The following is a 19,380-nucleotide window of genomic DNA, read 5'->3' on the forward strand; positions in this document are numbered from 1 at the left end:
ACCATCACTCATCACCCACCACCACTAACCATCACTCATCACCATTATTCATCACCCACCACCACTAACCATCACTCATCACCCACCATCACTAACCATCACTCATCACCATTATTCATCACCCACCACCACTAACCATCACTCATCACCCACCATCACTAACCCTCACTAATCACCTATTCCAACCAACTACCATTATTCATCACCCACCACTACTAACCCTCACTCTTCACCCACTGCCATTAACCATCACCCATTACCATTATTCATCACCCACTACTACTGACCCTCACACATCACCCACTGCCAACATTATTCATCACCTGCCACTTATCACTATTAATAATAATAATTGTCACTATTAATAATAATAATTGATAATTACTTATCACCATTATTCATCACCCAGCATCAATAACCCTCACTCATCGCCTGCCACCATTAACCATCACCAACCACCAATAACCCTCATTCATCACCCACTCCCACTATCCATCACTCATTACCATTATTCATCACCCACCATCACTAACCCTCAGTCATAACCATTATCCACCACTAAACTTTACTCATCACCCACCTCCACTAACTCTCACTCATTACACATGACCTCTAGCCACCACTCGTCACCATTATTCATCAGCAAATACCACAACACATAACCCAACAATGCTACACATTACCCAACAACATATCACAGCAACACACTAACCCATCACTGATTCAGAATTGTAAAAAAATAAAAAACAACCAGCATTAAATGCAATGAAACGCCATTTTCTGGACGAGTCATGGAGGCTTCCCGGAGCTTACCGGGCTGATATACATATATTAGACTGTGGCAACAGCCCTTCGAATGGAGTTCTTAGCCTACCTGGGGCCATGAGCTAGAACCTGGCCCCCCTGAGCAAGGCACGAGAAGCAATGGATTATTTGTGTGTGGTTGGAAGCATTCTGTCTGCCATCGACCGGGTTAGGCACCCAGAAAGGTAGGCATTCCAAAACATACCCCAACTGGTGAAACATTGCTGCCAAAACCTGAACTGCTAAGAAGAACTCAATCTGAAAACAAGCAAACAAGCATGACGCGTCACACCCGCCACCGCACCACCTGTCTGCGCAGCTCCCCCCTCCTCGGGAGGGGGTAGGGGAGGCTCCAGACACCCATGCCAGTTAACCAACCTCAGTTCTGAGGCTGAATGTCAAAAACGCAAAACCACCAACTGGAGGGAGGGAGGGTTGCCTGGGTGCCTCTGGGAAGCAAGCTAGAGTGGTTCCGCCAGCACCGCACGATATGAGGTACAGTAACAGTATTCGGCATAAGATTACGGTCCTGAAACTACCATAAATGGATAAAACAACCTGATCTGAAACCGAAGACTACCTACGAAGAGACAAAAAGTGACAAAAGGACCACCAAGAGACTTTATAATGCCACCGAGACGAAACACCCAAGCGGGACACAGTCAACGAAGCCACCCGATCACCATACAAGTGGTGAAAACCCGTGTCAGAAAGACTAAATACGAAGATCATCAATATCGACCAGCCACGTACTGGACTGGACCGATCTGCTGAAAGTGGGGAACGACGGAAAAGTCCCCAGGTTCGGACACCGAGCAAGCAACACCAGAAACCAATGCTGGGCCAGCTACCAATGGGCCAACAGGACAACTCTCCCCTGATAAGTGTCCAACCAAGCCAGAACCCAAAGCAACAGCTGAACCAGCGGAAAGAGGTATAGGTAACCGCACCTCGACCAGTCGAGCCGAAAAGTATTGACCCCTGACAGCCTCACAGTCGGGGAAGGGCACCACATATACCAGGAGATGCCTCAACCATACAACCATGAAGAGGTCCACTTCCGGGTGCCCGTGTATCTAACAGAGCCAACTGAACGAATCGGCGTCGACCGTCCATTTTGTGGAAAGGGCAATGAACCAGGACAGTCCGTCCGCCAGGAGAACCAAACCCCAAGAACTCATGAGATGAGTCACCCGAAGGGACCAGCCCCAAAAAGCCAAGGACCACAATCGAACCCCCTCGGTTCAGGTAATGAACCACCAGGGCGCAGTCCGAATGGAGTCGGATCATCAATCCATGAGCAACACGAACCCACCAAAGCGACAGCCACACCGCCACGAGCGACACAATCCCTCCAAAGCGACAGCCCACACTGCCGCGAACTCCTGCAATGTGCTGTAAGCATACAGAAGGACGGACCTCACCAACCCTGGCTGGCCTGGTGAGTACTGGTCACAAAACTCCAGCCATGAGACGACGCATCTGTGAACACATCGAGCGAGGGCTTAGATAGATGCAATGGCACTGAACCCCAAAAAAGCCAAAGAGGAAGCCGACGACACAGCAGTCAATGCAAGGCCCCCCGGAGTCCAAACCCAACGATCGCAAGAGCAGCAGACGGGGCGTCCCCAAAGGAACCAGAACAGCCGCTAAAGCCAGACCCACCTGGCGGATAAACCAGCACGGCGAAGTTCAGACTCGCGCATAGCTGCTCTAGCAACCGATGAGTGATCCGGGAGCCCCCTAGAAACAGTAGAAAGCAGGACCGTAGCTGAAATAACGATGTCGGATGGAGAGACAAGGAGGCAGTCTGAGAATCCCACACAAGACCCAGCCAAGTCCGAACCTGAGTGGGAACCAGAAGAGACATCCTCCATTTTACCAAGAACCCGAACCCGGTGAGCTGGGAAAGAACCAAACTACTAGTACTGGCGAGCAGACACATGAACCAGCTGGGAGTCCACACCAATCAGTCGTCGAGGTAGGCCAGAACCCGAACCCCTAGTAGAAGCAAACCGGTCACTACGACCCGGGTAAGGCATGTGAAAATGCGAGGTGCCAGATTCAAGCCGAATCGAAGACAACGAAAGCGATAAGCTTGTAGCCCCATGACAAAACCAAGCCAGTCCCCAAACCCTGGATGAATCAGGACATGCCAATACATGTCCTGGAGGTCCAGAGAGACACCATCCAAGCATCCGGCTCCAAAAAAAGCCAGACCTGGGACAGAGTGGTCATCTGAAAGGAGGTACAAAAGACTCAGGGTTCAGATGGGGCAAGGCCAGAATGAACCTTAGATCTGCCCAGTCCCGTTTTGGGATCGGAAACAGGCAGAAAACCTACCTGAGGGATGGAGTCGTTTCGACCACACCCAAGCGCACCCACTCTTAAGATGACCTGACAGAGCGCAGGAGAAGAGGTCTGCCCTGTGAACCCTGAACCCCCCCCCCCCCCCCCACAGGAGGAGGAGGAGCCACCCAACACTACTGCAGGCCAGAGGAAACGACCCGAAATGCCCACAATTCGAGGGACCAGGCATGAGCAAACAGCGCGAGCCTCCCCACCATCACCCCATCAATGGGGGCAACCCCTGAAAGGACCGACGCCCCTTACGAGAACCCGACCAATGCGCAGAGTGAGCACTGCGTCGACCAGACGTCATTGGGTCTGAAGGAAGCACTGGCCCCGAAAGTGGCACCACTGGCCCACACGACCGACGGATCCCCCGAACCCTGGCACAACCCCTCCGGGAATGACCCCCACAGCCACCCCAGAGAACCAACAAGTCTGACAAAGGGCGACAGCTAGAAGAAGCAGCCTGCAGATACTGCACGACCTCAGACTCAGCAAACAGTAACAAACAAAAATGTGACAAAAATCTAAAAGCCAGGGGCCCACACGGATTCCATAGAATGAGTGAGCACAGCATTCCGGCACACAAGGCGAGAAGCAAAGAACAAAGAGACAGCCTCATTTAGAATTGGCGCAGACAACTTCACCAAGGCAGCCAATGCCCAAACCATCGAAATAAGCACACCGAACACAGAGCCAGAACCCAATGCCTCCCTATTCTCCTCAAGCCAGTCCGAAGATAACTCGAGAAGGGAAGAGAAACACAAAACTGAAGCCAAATGCCCCTGGACATGAAAATCCTCAGATACCAGGGATGCTGAAAGAACGGGAACCTGCACATGAAGCTGCACCTAGCCAATATCCTTAGGAAGAACAGAGGCGAATAAGCATGCATTGAGGTGCTACAACTCACCCCCTGGTAAACCTGAACCACCGTAGATGTTCCAATCCCGCCAATCAAGCATGAGGGTCCAACAGAATGAGTGCCATGCCCCCAAAGGAAAGGGGGCATCTCTCTTTCCTCAGACAGAAGGCGTCAGAGGGTCTCCTTCCTCTCCCACTTCCCACTGACGTTTTCCTCGATCTCATTAGACTCTGTGTTGAATCTAACTCTTTCTCTTTCAACGGTAAATATTACACTCAAACTTTCGGTGTCGCTATGGGTTCCCCTCTCTCCCCTGTTCTTGCTAATTTCTACATGGAATACTTCGAAACTGTTCTTCTTCCTTCTATTGATACTCGTCCCTCTCTCTGGCTTCGCTATGTTGATGACATTTTTGCTTTATGGCCTCATGACCTTAATCTTTTCCAGTCTTTCCTCACCTCTCTTAACAATCTGGCTCCTTCTATCCATTTCAAAGTGGAGTGGGAATCTAATTCCCTCCTTCCTTTTCTTGATGTTCATGTTCACAGCTCTGTGTCTGGGTTCTCTTTCTCTGTCTACCGTAAACCCATGCATAGTGGCATGTACATTCACTTCTTTTCCTACCATCCTCTTTCTGTTAAGAAAAGTGTCCTCGTCTCTCTCTTCCTCCGCGCTCTACGCATCAGCGACCCTCAGTTTCTTGATTCTGGAATTGCCTTTATCTACAAATCATTCTCTCGCCTTGGTTATCCTTTGCATTTCATCAACTGTGCCCACTCCCAAGCTAAACGAAATTTCTTTCATCCTAAACCTGCTTCCAACACTAGTAGCACTGTACTATGCCTTCCCTTCATATCTGAACTCAAAACTTTTACCAATACCTTTCGTCCTCTTGACATTAAACTCGCCTTTCGACAAACTAACACACTTCGTAGTAATCTAGTTCACACTGCTCCTCCTGCTTCTAATGCTGCTGGTGTCTACTCTATTTCCTGTTCATCTTGTCCTCTCCAATACTTTGGCGAAACTGGCCGTACACTGAATGACAGACTTAAAGAACACAAGAGAAGTGTTATGTCTGCAGACACTAACAATGCTCTCTTCTGCCATGTGAGGGATTCTAATCATCCCATTGATTGGTCTTCCTCCAAAATAATCTTTCCTGCCTCTACACAGACGCCGTCTTGTAGAATCGGCTCTTATTAACAATGTACCCAACATGAACTTGAGTCCTGGCTTTGTTGCTGTGAACTCTTCCCTTTCACAGTATATACTCAAATGCTCTAATCTTTCTAACAAACGTGACTTAACATAAGCTTTCCCCCTTCCATTTCTTTCTTTCTCTTTCCCTTTCTTTCTCTCTTCTCCCTTTTTCTGTTCATTGTCTTCTACGCTCCCTTGCTATCCTCTTCTTATTCCTATTACTATCTCCTTCGGTGGTTATAATAGGAGCTGCCTCGTATGGGCCAATAGGCCTGCTGCAGTTCTCATTACTACTATCCCCTACACCTGACTTTCCTCCTCAGCTCTCTCTTGCCTATTTAATGCCTGTCCCTACCTGTCCTCATCACAATCGACTTGAGAATGGTCCAGGACGGACCGAAACGTCGTCGTCCCTTCAATTTCTAGTGTGTGGTCTGGTCAACAAGAAAGGACAGTTTGCTAATCAGGACGACTCCAGCACCTCATAACGCACCCAATAAGGAAAAATAGACAGAACTCAAACGAGGAAGAGTCCATTATCAAGGCAAAATCCGGGTCACCCAGGAGGTACACCACAATGGCCTCCCAAACCTCCTTAGGCAGTATGCGGGAAGCCAAAAACCTCCAGAAGGAAGGGACCAAAGAACTCAAGGGAATCTGGAACCAAGCCCGGGGAGGAGCAGAACTCATATCAAAATTGTACAGGGAGGGGGGTAAGGAAAACCCCCCCACCTGCAACAACAAGCCCCACGCCGAGGGTACCAACACCCATGCAGGATCAAATGGGGCCCAAGCCCGCCAAGTCAGTTCCTCCCCAGCCCTGGGATCCTCCATGTCAGGACCCAGGGCAGAGCCGTCCTCCAAACCCTCTGCCCTAAAGAAAAGGCAGCGTCAACCGGAAAAGCTGGGAAAAGGCATGTCCTCTGGCTGGAGGACAGGCTCGAATGCCTTCGTCGCTGAACCGGATGGGGCAGCCCACTGAAATTGCCTGAGTCTCACGACCATCTAAACCCCACCTCGACTCCGAAACCCTCACACGTTTGGGAGCCAGCAGCAAAAGGAAGGGGAAGAAGGACAAACAACAGCAGGGGAAGACTAGGGAGAGCAGATGAAACCAAAGTCGAAGCGAGTAATGGCCCCAAGTCTGAGTCCCTATAACCAAAGCGGGGCAGCCTCTGGGCATCCGGAAAGGCAACCAACCTAGCATATTGCAGCAACCAAAATCTTGCAAGCAATGCCGAAGCCGCCTGCACCTGAATATCAGTATCAGTGGACTGGATGAATTGGAGTACCAGCAAGGACCACCACTCACAGGACTCCGGGTCAAAGGTGTCATTGACCCAACAAACAGCATGGTGGAGGCAAAGATGGTGAGTGTCACCCTAAGACAAGGGGACAGAGCAACCCTCGAACTCGCACAAGGCGAGATGGGACCCAGCAGACACATCCATCGGACCAATGAACCCCAGTGGGATTTTCCAGAGCCATTAGGCTGAATGCTAAGGGAAGCCCAGGCAAGATACAGTACTGTTAACCGGTTGGCCCAAACTAACAAGAGAACAACTAAAGCTGAACCCCTGCGACGTGTACAATTATGGGGACCTAGCGGCGGACCACCTGAATAACAGATGGTGGACAATGAGCAAGGGGCAGACCCCCACCAGGCAAGAAACAAAAATAAAAGAAAAACCGAGCAAAAGCACGTCTTTAGGAAGAACAGAACCAGCCACTGAGTGTAATAGAGACAAGCTGCACAGTACCTGGCACCCCCTACCAGCGATGATACTATCCCCCTACCCAGTCAAACAGTGGCTATAAAAACCCCAGCTGACCCCAAGGGAGGGCAATCACCAAGCAGCAAAAGATTCCTATGGAGTCAGTTCCCAAATGACTTATGAAAGATAACCCCAAATTGCAAGGGTAGTACTTACAGAGCACCTAAGGAAGAGAGCCCTAGGCGTATGCAGCCCCAGTACTTCGTGAATTACTCCAGGCTCGCACACCAGTCGGGTGTGTCTGTCGAGACCAAAGAGCCAACGCTCAACCCCCGCAAGCACAACTAGGTGAGTACACCACAACACAGCAGAACAACACACCACAAGAGCACAGCACTGCACAGAGTCTGGATCCAGAGTCGAACGACCAGCACCAAGTACAACAGCCTCAGAACTGAGGTTGGATAGCTGGCGTGGAGGTCTGGAGTCCCTTCTTCCCCCTTCCCACTCCCAGGGAGGTAGGAGTTGCGCAGACAGGTGGCATGGTGGCAGGTGTGACATCATGCTTGTTTGTTTGTTTGTTTTCAGATTGGGGAGTTCTGCTAAGCAGTTTGGCTTACGGTAGCAATGTTTCACAAGTTGGGGTCTGTTTTGGGATGCCTACCTCTTAGGTGCCTAACCCTGTCGATGGCCGACACAGAATGCTTCCAACCACAGGGGAGTGTCTATAATCTACTGCTCCTCGTGTCTCTCTGAGAGAGCCAGGCTCGTGGTCCAGGGTAGGCATTAGAACTCCATTCGAAGGACTATTGCCACGGTCTAATATATGCAAATCAGCCCGGTAAGCTCCGGGGAACCAGAGGGGCTCTCCACAGAAAAGGAATAATTTCACACATTAACCTTCTTGTAGCCCAAACACATGAGCAGTTCTCGTCCATTGAAGCTGTACATGGTGGCCATGTAGTTGAGTGTGGGTACGAAGCACGTGGTATTTTTGGAGATAGACGCCCTTCCTGCTTCAAGCCAATCAAGCAGCCACAGTTTGTCGTCCTCACACCCGACTCCGCCATCTGTAGCAGTGGTTAGGCTGATGTACATTTCACACACTTAAGCTTGAAGCTCACTATTAATCACAACATGTGTCATATTTCTGTATCATACTAATGTCAACCACACCATACCATACTAAAGTCAATCACACCATACTAAAGTCAACCACACTATACTAAAGTCAATCACACCATACTAAAGTCAACCACACCATACTAAAGTCAATCACACCATACTAAAGTCAACCACACCATACTAAAGTCAACCACACCATACTAAAGTCAATCACACCATACTAAAGTCAACCACACCATACCATACTAAAGTCAACCACACCATACTAAAGTCAACCACACCATACTAAAGTCAATCACAACATACTAAAGTCAACCACACTATACTAAAGTCAATCACACCATACTAAAGTCAACCACACCATACTAAAGTCAATCACACCATACTAAAGTCAACCACACCATACTAAAGTCAATCACACCATACTAAAGTCAACCATAACATACTAACGTCAACCATACCATACTAAAGTCAACCACACCATACTAAAGTCAACAATACCATACTAAAGTCAACCACACCATACTAAAGTCAACCACACCATACTAAAGTCAACAATACCATACTAAAGTCAACCACACCATACTAAAGTCAACCACACCATACTAAAGTCAACCACACCATACTAAAGTCAACAATACCATACTAAAGTCAACCACACCATACTAAAGTCAACAATACCATACTAAAGTCAACCACACCATACTAAAGTCAACCACACCATACTAAAGTCAACCACACTATACTAAAGTCAACCACACCATACTAAAGCCAACCACATCATACTAAAGTCAACAATACCATACTAAATTCAACCATACCATACAATATTAAGTTGACCATACCATACTAAGCTATACCAAGCTAAAGTTGACTATTCCATAGTAAAGTTGACCATACCAAAGTCAACCATACCATACTAAAGTCAACCATACCACATTAAAGTCAACTATACAATATTATTATCATCATATGAAGATTTAAAAAATTATTGTCTGGGTTTTACATGTATGATGCAAATATGGATATAATAGGTTTATGTGAATGTAATGGAGTTTACACTGACCCATGAAAAATCCTTTTACCATTTTATGGAACGAATGTGATTATCTTATCGTATTGACCAACTTGATCAACCAGGCTGTAATACGTATGTCAGGCTGCATGCAGCTGTGTCCAACAGCTTGATTGGCCAGACTAGCAACCAGGAGGCCTAGTCAGAGACCAGGTCCCAGGGATGTTGATCCCCAAAATCAACGCAAGGTAATCGTCACAAATGTTACTAGGGAATATGCAGTCATCGTCATATGATGATTTAAACAATTGTTGTCTGGGTTTTACATTTATGATGCAAATATGGATATAATAGTTTTCTGTGGATGTATATAAAGAAAAACAAGTGATAAAACAATCAAGTGAAACATTGGAGGATAAAACAGGAAGCGTCAGCAGAGTTGAGCACCAGGTGTTGACAAGTGCCAGACGCAGCCTTGCACACCTCCTCCACTCGGTGAAACTATAAATATTCAGTTACTTTTGTGTTTTTTTACATTGTCCATACAAATTAATAATTCTATAGTGATTTTTTTTTTATTTTTATATTTGTTGTGCATAGGTGAGTATGACCATTTCTCCATAACCGGTCTAAGGGTTAACCATACCCTACTAATGCTAACCATGCCATAATAAAGTCAACTATACAATATTAAAATTAGCCATACTGTACTATAATAAAGTCAACCATACCATACTAAGGTCAACCATACTATATTAAAGTCAACCATACCATATTAAAGTCAACCATACCATACTAAAGTCAACCATACCATACTAAAGTCAACCATACCATACTAAATTTAACCACATCATACTCTCCTGCTTATCACTATATTCTTTAGCTCTTGTAATTATCAGCCCGCTCACTATATTCTTCATCTTTTTCTAAGTATCATCCCCTTTCACCTTATTCTTCTTCTCTTTTTCTCTAAAATACTGTGCTGCAATTCTTTGAAACTCATAGTTATTCAGATAATTACACCTGTTCAGGTGGGAGCAGATCTTTTAAAAGATACATTACGCAAACTGCTTGTTACAAATATTACATTGTGGTCATTATCAAAATTTGTCTACAACAATGCTCTGCTGTATGTTGCTGAAGGAAAAATGAGAGAACATTGTTGTGTATTTTGTTTCCCACTGTCGGGGTTAGGACACCTGCTAGGCTTACTGAGCTGCCACCCCTTGGCCAACACCTAACCTCTCCCCTGGATGCAACCTACATCAACCTAACTTTTGGGTATTTATTTACTACTGGGTGAACAGATGCATGAGGTGTAAAGAAACATGTCTAAATTTGTCCATCCTACGTGGCAATCAGACCAGGGAACTTTCAGTTGTGAATTGACTGCACTGACTACTGTGCTTGAAATCAAAGAAATGCCCCCAATATTATTTATAGACTAGCAAATGGTATAGGCTACTACTGCACAAGTATAGCTCTGTATAACAATGCTAGAAATACCTGTTCAGTATACCACAATCCAGTACTGTGGTAAACATGTGCAACACCTTACAGCATACAACTGTGATGCACTTGTTAAAACATACCACATGCTAGGTTTGATGGCTTACCAACAATAACAAGCAAAGTGCTATGACTTACCAACAATAACAAGCTAAGTGCTATGACTTACCAACAATAACAAGCTATGTTCTCTAACTTACAAATATAATCAAGAGATGTTCTGTAGCTTAACATCAATAACAAGCTATATACACACAGAAATCACACAAATGTGATGAATCAATGAGAAAATCAATTGGAGCAGTGTGGGGAAATTGAACCAGTGACCGGGGTACTCCCAGCCGTGCATCTTAACCCACTGGACCACAATAAGTTAACAATAATTTAATCTGAGATCCTACTGAATCCACTACGGGTCTTGGGGTAATGAGCTGATACCAAATCAAGTGTTTACAAGTTATCTGTGTACACTCTGGTGTGGGTACAGGAGTTCTCCACCATACACTCCCTTCAAATGCACAAGGAAATCCCACTAATGTGATGTATGAATGAAAACATAGGATCCCAGATTAAATTACTTATAGCATATCATGGTCCAGTGGGTTAAGGCGTGCAGCTGGGAGTCCCCAGGTCACTGGTTCAACTCCCCACATTGCTCCCATTTATTTTCACATTGATACACCATGTTAGTGTGATTTTCTTATGTGTTTGAAGGGAGCATTTGGTGGAAAATGCCTATACAGTATCCATACCAGAATGTAATTACCTAAATGTAGTTACAGAATGAGAGCTATGCTTGTGGTGTCCCATCTTCTCTGCACTCTTTGTTATATAACACTGAAACTACATTACTGATGGTTTTAGCCTCCACCACCTTCTCACCTAATTTGTTCCAACTGTCTACCACTATTTGCAAAAGTGAACTTTCTTATATTTACAGCAGCTTTGTTTACACAGATAATCTATGATTTCTTGTTCTTGAAGTTCCAGGTCTCAGGAATTCTTTCTAATCCATTTCACCGATTCCTGTTATTATTTTGTACATAGTGATCATATCGCCTCTTTTTCTTATATCTTGTAATTTTGGCATATTCAATGCATCCATCACTTGCAGCTTTTGTCTTTCAGTTCTCGAAGTTATTTAGTTACACACATCTTTGTACATTTGTGCCTTTGTGTATGCGGGTAATTTGTAAAAATTTAATTTGGTATCAGCTCAGTGCCTTAAGACCATTATAATAATAATAATAATTTTTATTTAGGTAAAGGTACATACATAAAGAGATTTTACAATGTTTGTTGGCTTTATAGATAGAGCTAGTACATACAATGCCTAAAGCCACTATTACGCAAAGCGTTTCGGGCAGTATTACTGTATTGGATTCAGTAGGATCCCAAGTTAAATTACTTACAGCATACTATTATAGTCCAATGGGTTAAGTTGTGTGGTTGGAAGTACCAAGGTCACTGGTTCGAATCCCCACATTGCTATAATTCATTTTCTCAACAAGCTATGTCCTGTGATTTACCAACAATTACAAGCTATATTCTGCAACTTAACAACAATTACAAGCTATGCACTGTGACTTACCAACAATATTAAGCTTGTGCAGATGTGTTACATTATCTAGCCTCTCTAGTTTCATTAGGAAGCAATCAACAATGTGCAGCTCTTTCAGTGATGGTACAAAACTCAACATCTGTAATATACAAAGATACAACATTCAACATTTGCAATATATACTGTAATAACACTCAACATCAGTACTGCATCTTTGTGAGTGCAACAACTGTTAACGTATGTAGCATAAAATGGTATAGCATTCAACATGTTCAACATGTGATGGTACATAGGGGCTTAACCCCTAAACTGCTTGCCTTCCAAATATGACAACCCCCCCCCCCCCCCCACTGCACTGGAAATAAATTATCTGGAAAAAATTCTTTTTCGTTTTAAAAGTGTCAAAAACCCTTCCCTGAGTATAGGTATAGTAACAGAAGGTCAAAATAGTACGTACTTTGGCTGCTATGGGGTCCGTAAGTTCACCCGTGACATCATCATTCCCTTGTGCCCCCTGGGGCGTACTTCCCCGGGGCCAGTAGGGAACCCTGGGAAGGATGTGCGAGTTGCCGCGAATATATTTTTGTTGATGATGTTCATTTCTTTTGCACACAGTTCCAAATACATTTTATTTGTTTTTTCGTGCCAATCGTATGTATAATGAACACGTATACTGTATTATGGCAGTAGAATATCCGTACTGTTCGAAGACACTGTTACGTGCATGACACATGTGACACACATGTTGCACACATTTCCCATGCATCATGCTAATTTATGTATATATACAATCTATTTACACACTATACACTATCACACACTATATACATTCACCATCAACACACTCAGAACTCCGTGAGTATCAGCTGCCACACCCTCACTCCTCCAACATCTAGTGTCTCCCTCACTCCTCCAACATCTTACTCGCCAGCAGTGCTCCTCCCACTTTACTGTTAGTGTATTAATTACACTATTTATACATGTTATGTATACCTATCTACATGTTTTATTCACCAGAACTATGCAAGTAAGCCGGTATTGTGTCTCGACTTTACAGTTCCCACCATACACTGCATGAGAAATCACACAGCAGCCAGCAGACGACGCTTCGATTATGTCACCTCCCTCGCCAAAATAGCTCCTCCCAACATACTCCTGTTGCTGTTATTACACTATATACACACATTGTATATACCCATGTACAAATGTGTTCACCATAGCGAACCACTAAGCTAGCATGGTGAACAAAACAAGAGTGGCTGCCACACACATACACACACAGTGAGGCTACCTCGATTCTCTCCCTCCCTCCCTCACCACAATTCTAACTCCCACAATACTACGCACATATGTACATAGGTATATACACACACTATATATACCCATGTACATATATGTTCACCATAGCAAACCACTAAGCTAGTACGATGAGCAAAACAAGAGTGGCTGCCACACACACACATAGTGAGGCTACCTCGATTCTCTCCCTCCCTCCCTCCCTCACCACAATTCCTCCTCCCACAATACTATGCACAGTACTTATTATCACCACAATCCTGCTGTTATTACAATACTGGTCACTAAATCGTGAAAATGAATAATTGACCACAAGTTTACTTTGTAAAGGAACCTAGGAAGTCGCTTGAAGATTCCTAGATGGACGAAATAATGCTGTGGTGCTCTGGCTAGCGCTGTGAACATCGTGAACAGCAATGAATCACTGATATTTGAACATTGTTCACAGTCATTATCACACTCATAATACAAGTTAGATATATATTTTGACATTATTAGGCGATGCTGTGGTCACAAGCTGAACAGCAGTGCTGTGAGCTCATGCTGTGTGCACCAGCCTTGGTTGCTCACTCAGTACTGAGGCTCTCACACCCGGGAATGTGGCCCATGATTTTTTTTAAAGATGGCGTCTGTTTACAAGAGCCCTGAGGAAGCTGATGTGAACCCCATGTAGCTGCGGGAGTTTTGAATGGAACATGAAAAATACGAACACCCAGAGGCACGTTGCGCTAACAAGACAAGGGCCTGCAGGTGCGTTGCGCAGTTTAAGGGTTAAAATACCCTACACCTTGACAAACAGCACAGAAAATTACACTATCACTTTAAAATATCTGATGCTGATGTCAACAATGTGTTAGACACAAGTTATTACCCTGTGCCAACCTCCCAAATTCGCCACTAGATGGCAGATCCGATCACGAAGAAATTTTGTTCTTTTGACCCTAATATGTGTTTTGTTCGTCTGCAGATGGTTCCTTCTTTTCTGGCAACAAATGAATCAACCAGCTTTCAGATGGGTCCTTTGGTGTTGAAGCTTGGTTGGTTGGGCTAGGAATGCATCATGTACTATGTCCAGTGATGGCTCTGTTACTAACTTCATGCCACCGATTCTGCTTCAGTGGATGGGTTGATGTGTGTTGATTCTGTTTTCTTGTCTCCCTGTTCCAAGGCTTATTTTTCTGGTTGTCTATATTGTCATTAAATCTTATCAGCTTGCACTCTGCCCTTGATGTTCAAAAGTATGTCGCCCTTGTGGCCGTTTCTGGGGGGAGACCCGTTGGCTCCCCGGAGCTATCCAGGCTGATATGCTAATATTAGACTTTTGGCATCAGTCAGTGTAAATGGAGTTCTTAGGCCTACCTGGGACCATGAGCCAGAATCTGGACCCCCTCAGAGAAGCACGAGGAGCAATGGCCTATAGAAACCCCATGTGGTTGGAAGCATTCAATATCTGCCATCAACCGGGTCAGGCACCCAGAAAGGTAAGCATCCCAAAACAAACCCTTATTCTGGTTAAGAAATTGCTACTGAGAGCCAAACCAGTGGACAGAACTCCCCAAGCAAAAACCAACAAATGAGCATGATGTCACTATGTGGCTGTCGTCTGCACAGCTCCCCCCTCCCCGGGAGGGGGAAGGGGGAACCCCAGACCCCTCACACTTGCTACCCAAGACCTTAGTTCAAAGGCTAATGCGCTAGGCGAAAGTCGTGTGCTCTGGTTCCTGACATTAGTGCTCAGCTCTCTGCCTGTGGTGTGGTGGCTGTCTTCTTGGGATGCGTGAGCCAGGAGTGTACTCGGGCTGCATGCACCTAGAGTTCCCCTCCCTAGGTGCCCTGTAAGTACTGGCCTTGGGGCCTCCTTCCACAAGTTCCTTGGGTTCTGCCTTTGCTTGGGCATTTGCTGCTCAGCTTTTGGCCACCCATTGTGTGCTGGGGTGTTCTGGCACCCTTGTTCACCTTAGGGTAGGAGGCAGTTTGCACTGGTAAGGGCGCAGGGTACTGCGCAGCTAGTTTTTACCTCTCATAGCGGCCGGCTTTATTCCGCCTGGCTATGTTGTCCTCTTGCGGGGTTTTTTCTTTTTGTTTTCCTGCCTGGTAGGGGGTCTGCCTTGGTTGTTGCCCCCTTGTGTATTGCTTACGCTCCTCTTTTCTGGTGGTACCCCCCTGCTAGGTCTCTGAGAGTGTACACGTCCCGGGGGGGTTCAGTTTATTAGGAGGATGTTTTGTCCTTTCTCTCGTGGTTGTTTCAGGACAGTCATCTTATACCGAATACTGTTTCCTCATATCTTGCAGGACTGGCGAAGCCACTACAGTTTGCCTTCGGTATTGATATCACTTCTGCGCCATTTCGCAAACTGTCTCGTGCATTGTTTCACCTCCAGCCTGCTCATGCGCGGCTTGAGCCGTCCTTGTCTTTGGATCAGGTGCTTTCTTTTCTCTCTTCTCCTCGGTTTGTTGTGGCCCCTTCGGTTCAGGATTGTTTTGCTAAGGCTCTTTTCCTGATGGTATTAACCTCTGGGGGGGTTGGGTCGGGGAGCTTGATGCTCTCCTCCGGCACAGGGCTTTCTGCTCTTTTGGTCCTCGTGATAGGTTTGTTCGCTTGCAGCCGTCTCCTTCTTTTCTGATGGAGAATGAGTCTGCTGCTTTCCGGAGGGCTCCTTGGGTTGTTGATGCTTGGTTGGTCAGGCCGGGGGTGCATCATGTGTTGTGTCCAGTTGCAGCTCTCCGCCGTTATTTGTGCGCCACGGCCTCTGTGTCCAGGAACGCACTTTGGGTTGATCCAGTTTCCCTTTTCTTTTCCAGGGTACGGGGTCTCCCAGGTAGTCTGCAGGGTTATTCAGTGTAGCCAGCCTGCGGTCTATCCCTGTGCCCACAACATTCGTAAATTTGCTTCTCTTCCTGCCATCTTTGGCAACATGTCTTGGGCTGACATTCGGGCACAGGGCCTTTGGCGGTCGAACAGGGTCCTGGCTGCACGTTACCTCGTGAATGTTCATGGGCCTCATCGGGCCTGTGTCGCTTTGGGTCGGTTGCAGCCAGTTGTCTCAGCTTCGCATTGAGGTACGAGCAACGACCACCTCCTGGGTAAGTCCCTCTTGTTATTGTCATTGGGTAAGAAGCTCCGGGGAAAATTGGGTAAGAAGCTTCCCCAGAAAACAAGCATTGAATGTAATGAAAAGCCATTTTGTGGGCGAGACCCGGAGGCTCCCCGGCAACCCTTCCTCCCTCTGGTCGGCGGTTTTTCGCGTGTTTTGATATCTAGCCTCAGAACTAAGGTTTGAATGGCGGCGAGACGACATAGTAACGTCATGCTCGTTTGCTAGTTTTTGCTTGGGGAGTTCTGTCCACTAGTTTGGCCCTCAGTAGCAATTTCTTAACCAGAATAGGGGTTTGTTTTGGGATGCTTACTTTTCTGGGTGCCTGACCCAGTCAATGGTAGATATAGAATGCTTCCAACCACATGAGGGTTTCTATACCTGCTTGATGGGGTTCTGGGAGTTCTTCTTCTCCCCAAGCCTGGCCCTAGACTAGGCCAGGCTATAGGCCATTGCTCCTTGTGCCTCTCTGAAGGGGCCAAATTCTGGCTCGTGGTCCCCCCCCCAGTAGGCCTAAGAACTCCATTCACACTGACTGATGCCAAAAGTCTGATACAGTATTAGCATATCAGCCTGGATAGCTCCGAGGAGCCTCCGGGTCTCACCCAGAAAACGGCGTTTCATTACATTTAACGCTGGTTTTTTGCTCATAGTATGTCTTTAGCTGATATTCAGGCACGGGGGGGGTGGGGGGGGGGGGGGGGGGGGGTTGGCAGTTCACCAGTGTGCTGGTGAGCCTGTTCTTAGTTAATGTTCCCTGGCCTCATAGCCCTTGTGTTGCCTTGGGTCGTGTCTCTTAACCTGGTGCCTCTATTTTGTATTGACTGCCTGTGGTTCCTACTTCTCCCTGATGAGTCACTGTTTTTCTCCTCTTTGGGAAGTTAGCTTCTGGGAGCTACAATTTGTTCCCACCAGAAAACCAGCATTGAGTGTAATGAAATGCCAGTTTCTGGTTGAGCCCTGGTGTCTCCCTGCTACCTCCCCCCCCCCTCCTGTCATTCCAGGTCGTCTTTTGGGGGTTTTAGGACAAGAACATGTCTGTAGATATGCAGTCCCAATAATGTGGCTGAAGACATGATGACCAAACAACACAGCATTTCTTTGGGGGGGTTTTGTGTATCTGCTCCAGCTAGTGGACTGCATGAACACTTCCTCCCCCCACAAATGAGAGAGAGATGGAGCAAACGAACACATGCTTGTTTAGAGATATTCGATCGTTTGTTTACATTGTTGGGAGGGGGGAGGGTCATTCGATGGGTTGTGAGGCTTCAGTCTCTTTGAACTCGACAGTTGTTCATACTGGTACTCTGACTATCTGCATGCCTTTCCAGGTGAGGTGGCGAGTGTCACCTGTCTCTCTATGAAGGGGGCTGGGTTCTGGTGCAGGTTCCCAGCCCCCAGTAGGCTGAATAGAACTCCACAGCTGATGCAATCTAGTGGTTGGGAGCCATTTCAGTGAGACAGCTTCAGGGAGCTACTGGGGCTCACCCAGAAATTGTATTTTCATTATATCCACTGCTGGTTTTCTGGAGGGAGCCCCTTGTGGCTCCCAGAAGCTATCTTCCTGAGACTGCTTCATAATAATAGGTCACATGAGCTACAGCTAATTCTGTTAGGCCTACTGGGAAACAGAGCCAGAACCTGGCCCTCCTCTCCCCCCCCCCTTCCCCTTCACAGAGGCACAGAGAGTAGATGACAATCAGCCCTCTCACACGAGGGACCTCCCAGAAAGTCAGCACAACTTTACAGACAACTGGAGGGTTCAGAAAAAATTAAGACTAGAAAATTCCCCGAACAAACTTCCTACAACGAGTCACACAGAACAAGGGATTTACTCAAAAGAGCTCAAGACTCTTTAGTACTGATTACCATTCCCAGGAGACTTAGCTCCGACTCCCAGCTGGCTTCCCACACCATTTTTCTTCCTGATGTTGGTGTCTTCACACCAACTTGTAGTGCTTCTGGTCATGCCAGCTCATGGGCAAGTCCCATAGCTTCAAGATAAGTGCCAGCCTTCCTTGGACTTGCTTGTCCTGTGGGGACCCACTTCCATTGTTGTATTGTTTCCAATTTTAGCGTACATTCGTGTGCACATTTTGATTCCAGCTTGTTGTGTGGCTTCTTTGTGCATTTCAGGCTGCATATACTCAGGGTTTTCTTTCCTGTGTACCTGCTACTGCTGCCCTTGTACAGCCAGTGTTACCTTCTCTGGTGTGTTTGAGACAAACCTCTTAACACACCAGATTTGTCTCTCTGACAAATCTTGGGCTTTACAAGAGGCTTTGTTTCCTCTGATGGGCTCTGGGGGATCACAGACTTGTTTTAAACAGCACACTGAGAGAGTGCCATTTTGCAGCACACACAGTCAGGTTGCTGGTGGTTTCTGTTTTATTCGGTGAGCAATCCCAATGCTTAGGGTACCCACTTGATTTTTCCATCGGACCCTGGAAATTCCCTCCAGTCTCATTCGTAGTCCTTATGGAAGGGTTAGGCTAGCCCGATATTACATTTTGCAAATTTTTAGGGGTGTTCATCGCCTTTGCTACCTGTCGATGATCATTCTTTTTGCTCCACCATGCTGCCTGTTGGGTTGGTGGTGTTTAACAACCATGAGTTCTGTGAGGTGTTTTCTCACTGGGTCTCTGCCTTGATGTATTCTACCTTCCAATTGAAGACTCTCCAGGCAGCTGCCACTTTACAGGCTTGGTTTGTCCGTGTAAAGCGTTTATGACATTTAGCTTGACTGGAAGCCCCAGAGTTAGCTCCTTGGTGTTACGGAAACAAAATTTGAGGAGTTGGTGATCTCCACCTGATCTTGCACTCATCCTGGATGGCTGGCA

General features: G+C 46.4%; 2 protein-coding genes across 3 annotated transcripts in view; both read right to left on the reverse strand.

Annotated features, from left to right (window-relative positions):
- LOC123755962 (aldehyde dehydrogenase X, mitochondrial) overlaps positions 1-19,380 on the reverse strand; it is a 149,254-nt gene that overhangs the window by 92,049 nt on the left and 37,825 nt on the right. The window lies entirely within an intron of this gene.
- LOC123755963 (protein singed wings 2) overlaps positions 1-19,380 on the reverse strand; it is a 76,790-nt gene that overhangs the window by 16,189 nt on the left and 41,221 nt on the right. For both annotated transcript variants that reach the window (XM_069300243.1, XM_069300244.1), the window contains exons 6-7: positions 12,180-12,288; positions 7,840-8,009 (exon numbers count right to left, since the gene is read on the reverse strand). In XM_069300243.1, the coding sequence (XP_069156344.1) occupies positions 7,840-8,009; positions 12,180-12,288 (279 nt within the window). The remainder of the gene's footprint in view (positions 1-7,839; positions 8,010-12,179; positions 12,289-19,380) is intronic.

The sequence above is a fragment of the Procambarus clarkii genome, chromosome 43 (genome assembly GCF_040958095.1).
Source record: "Procambarus clarkii isolate CNS0578487 chromosome 43, FALCON_Pclarkii_2.0, whole genome shotgun sequence".
In the NCBI taxonomy this organism is placed as follows: Eukaryota; Metazoa; Arthropoda; class Malacostraca; order Decapoda; family Cambaridae; genus Procambarus; species Procambarus clarkii.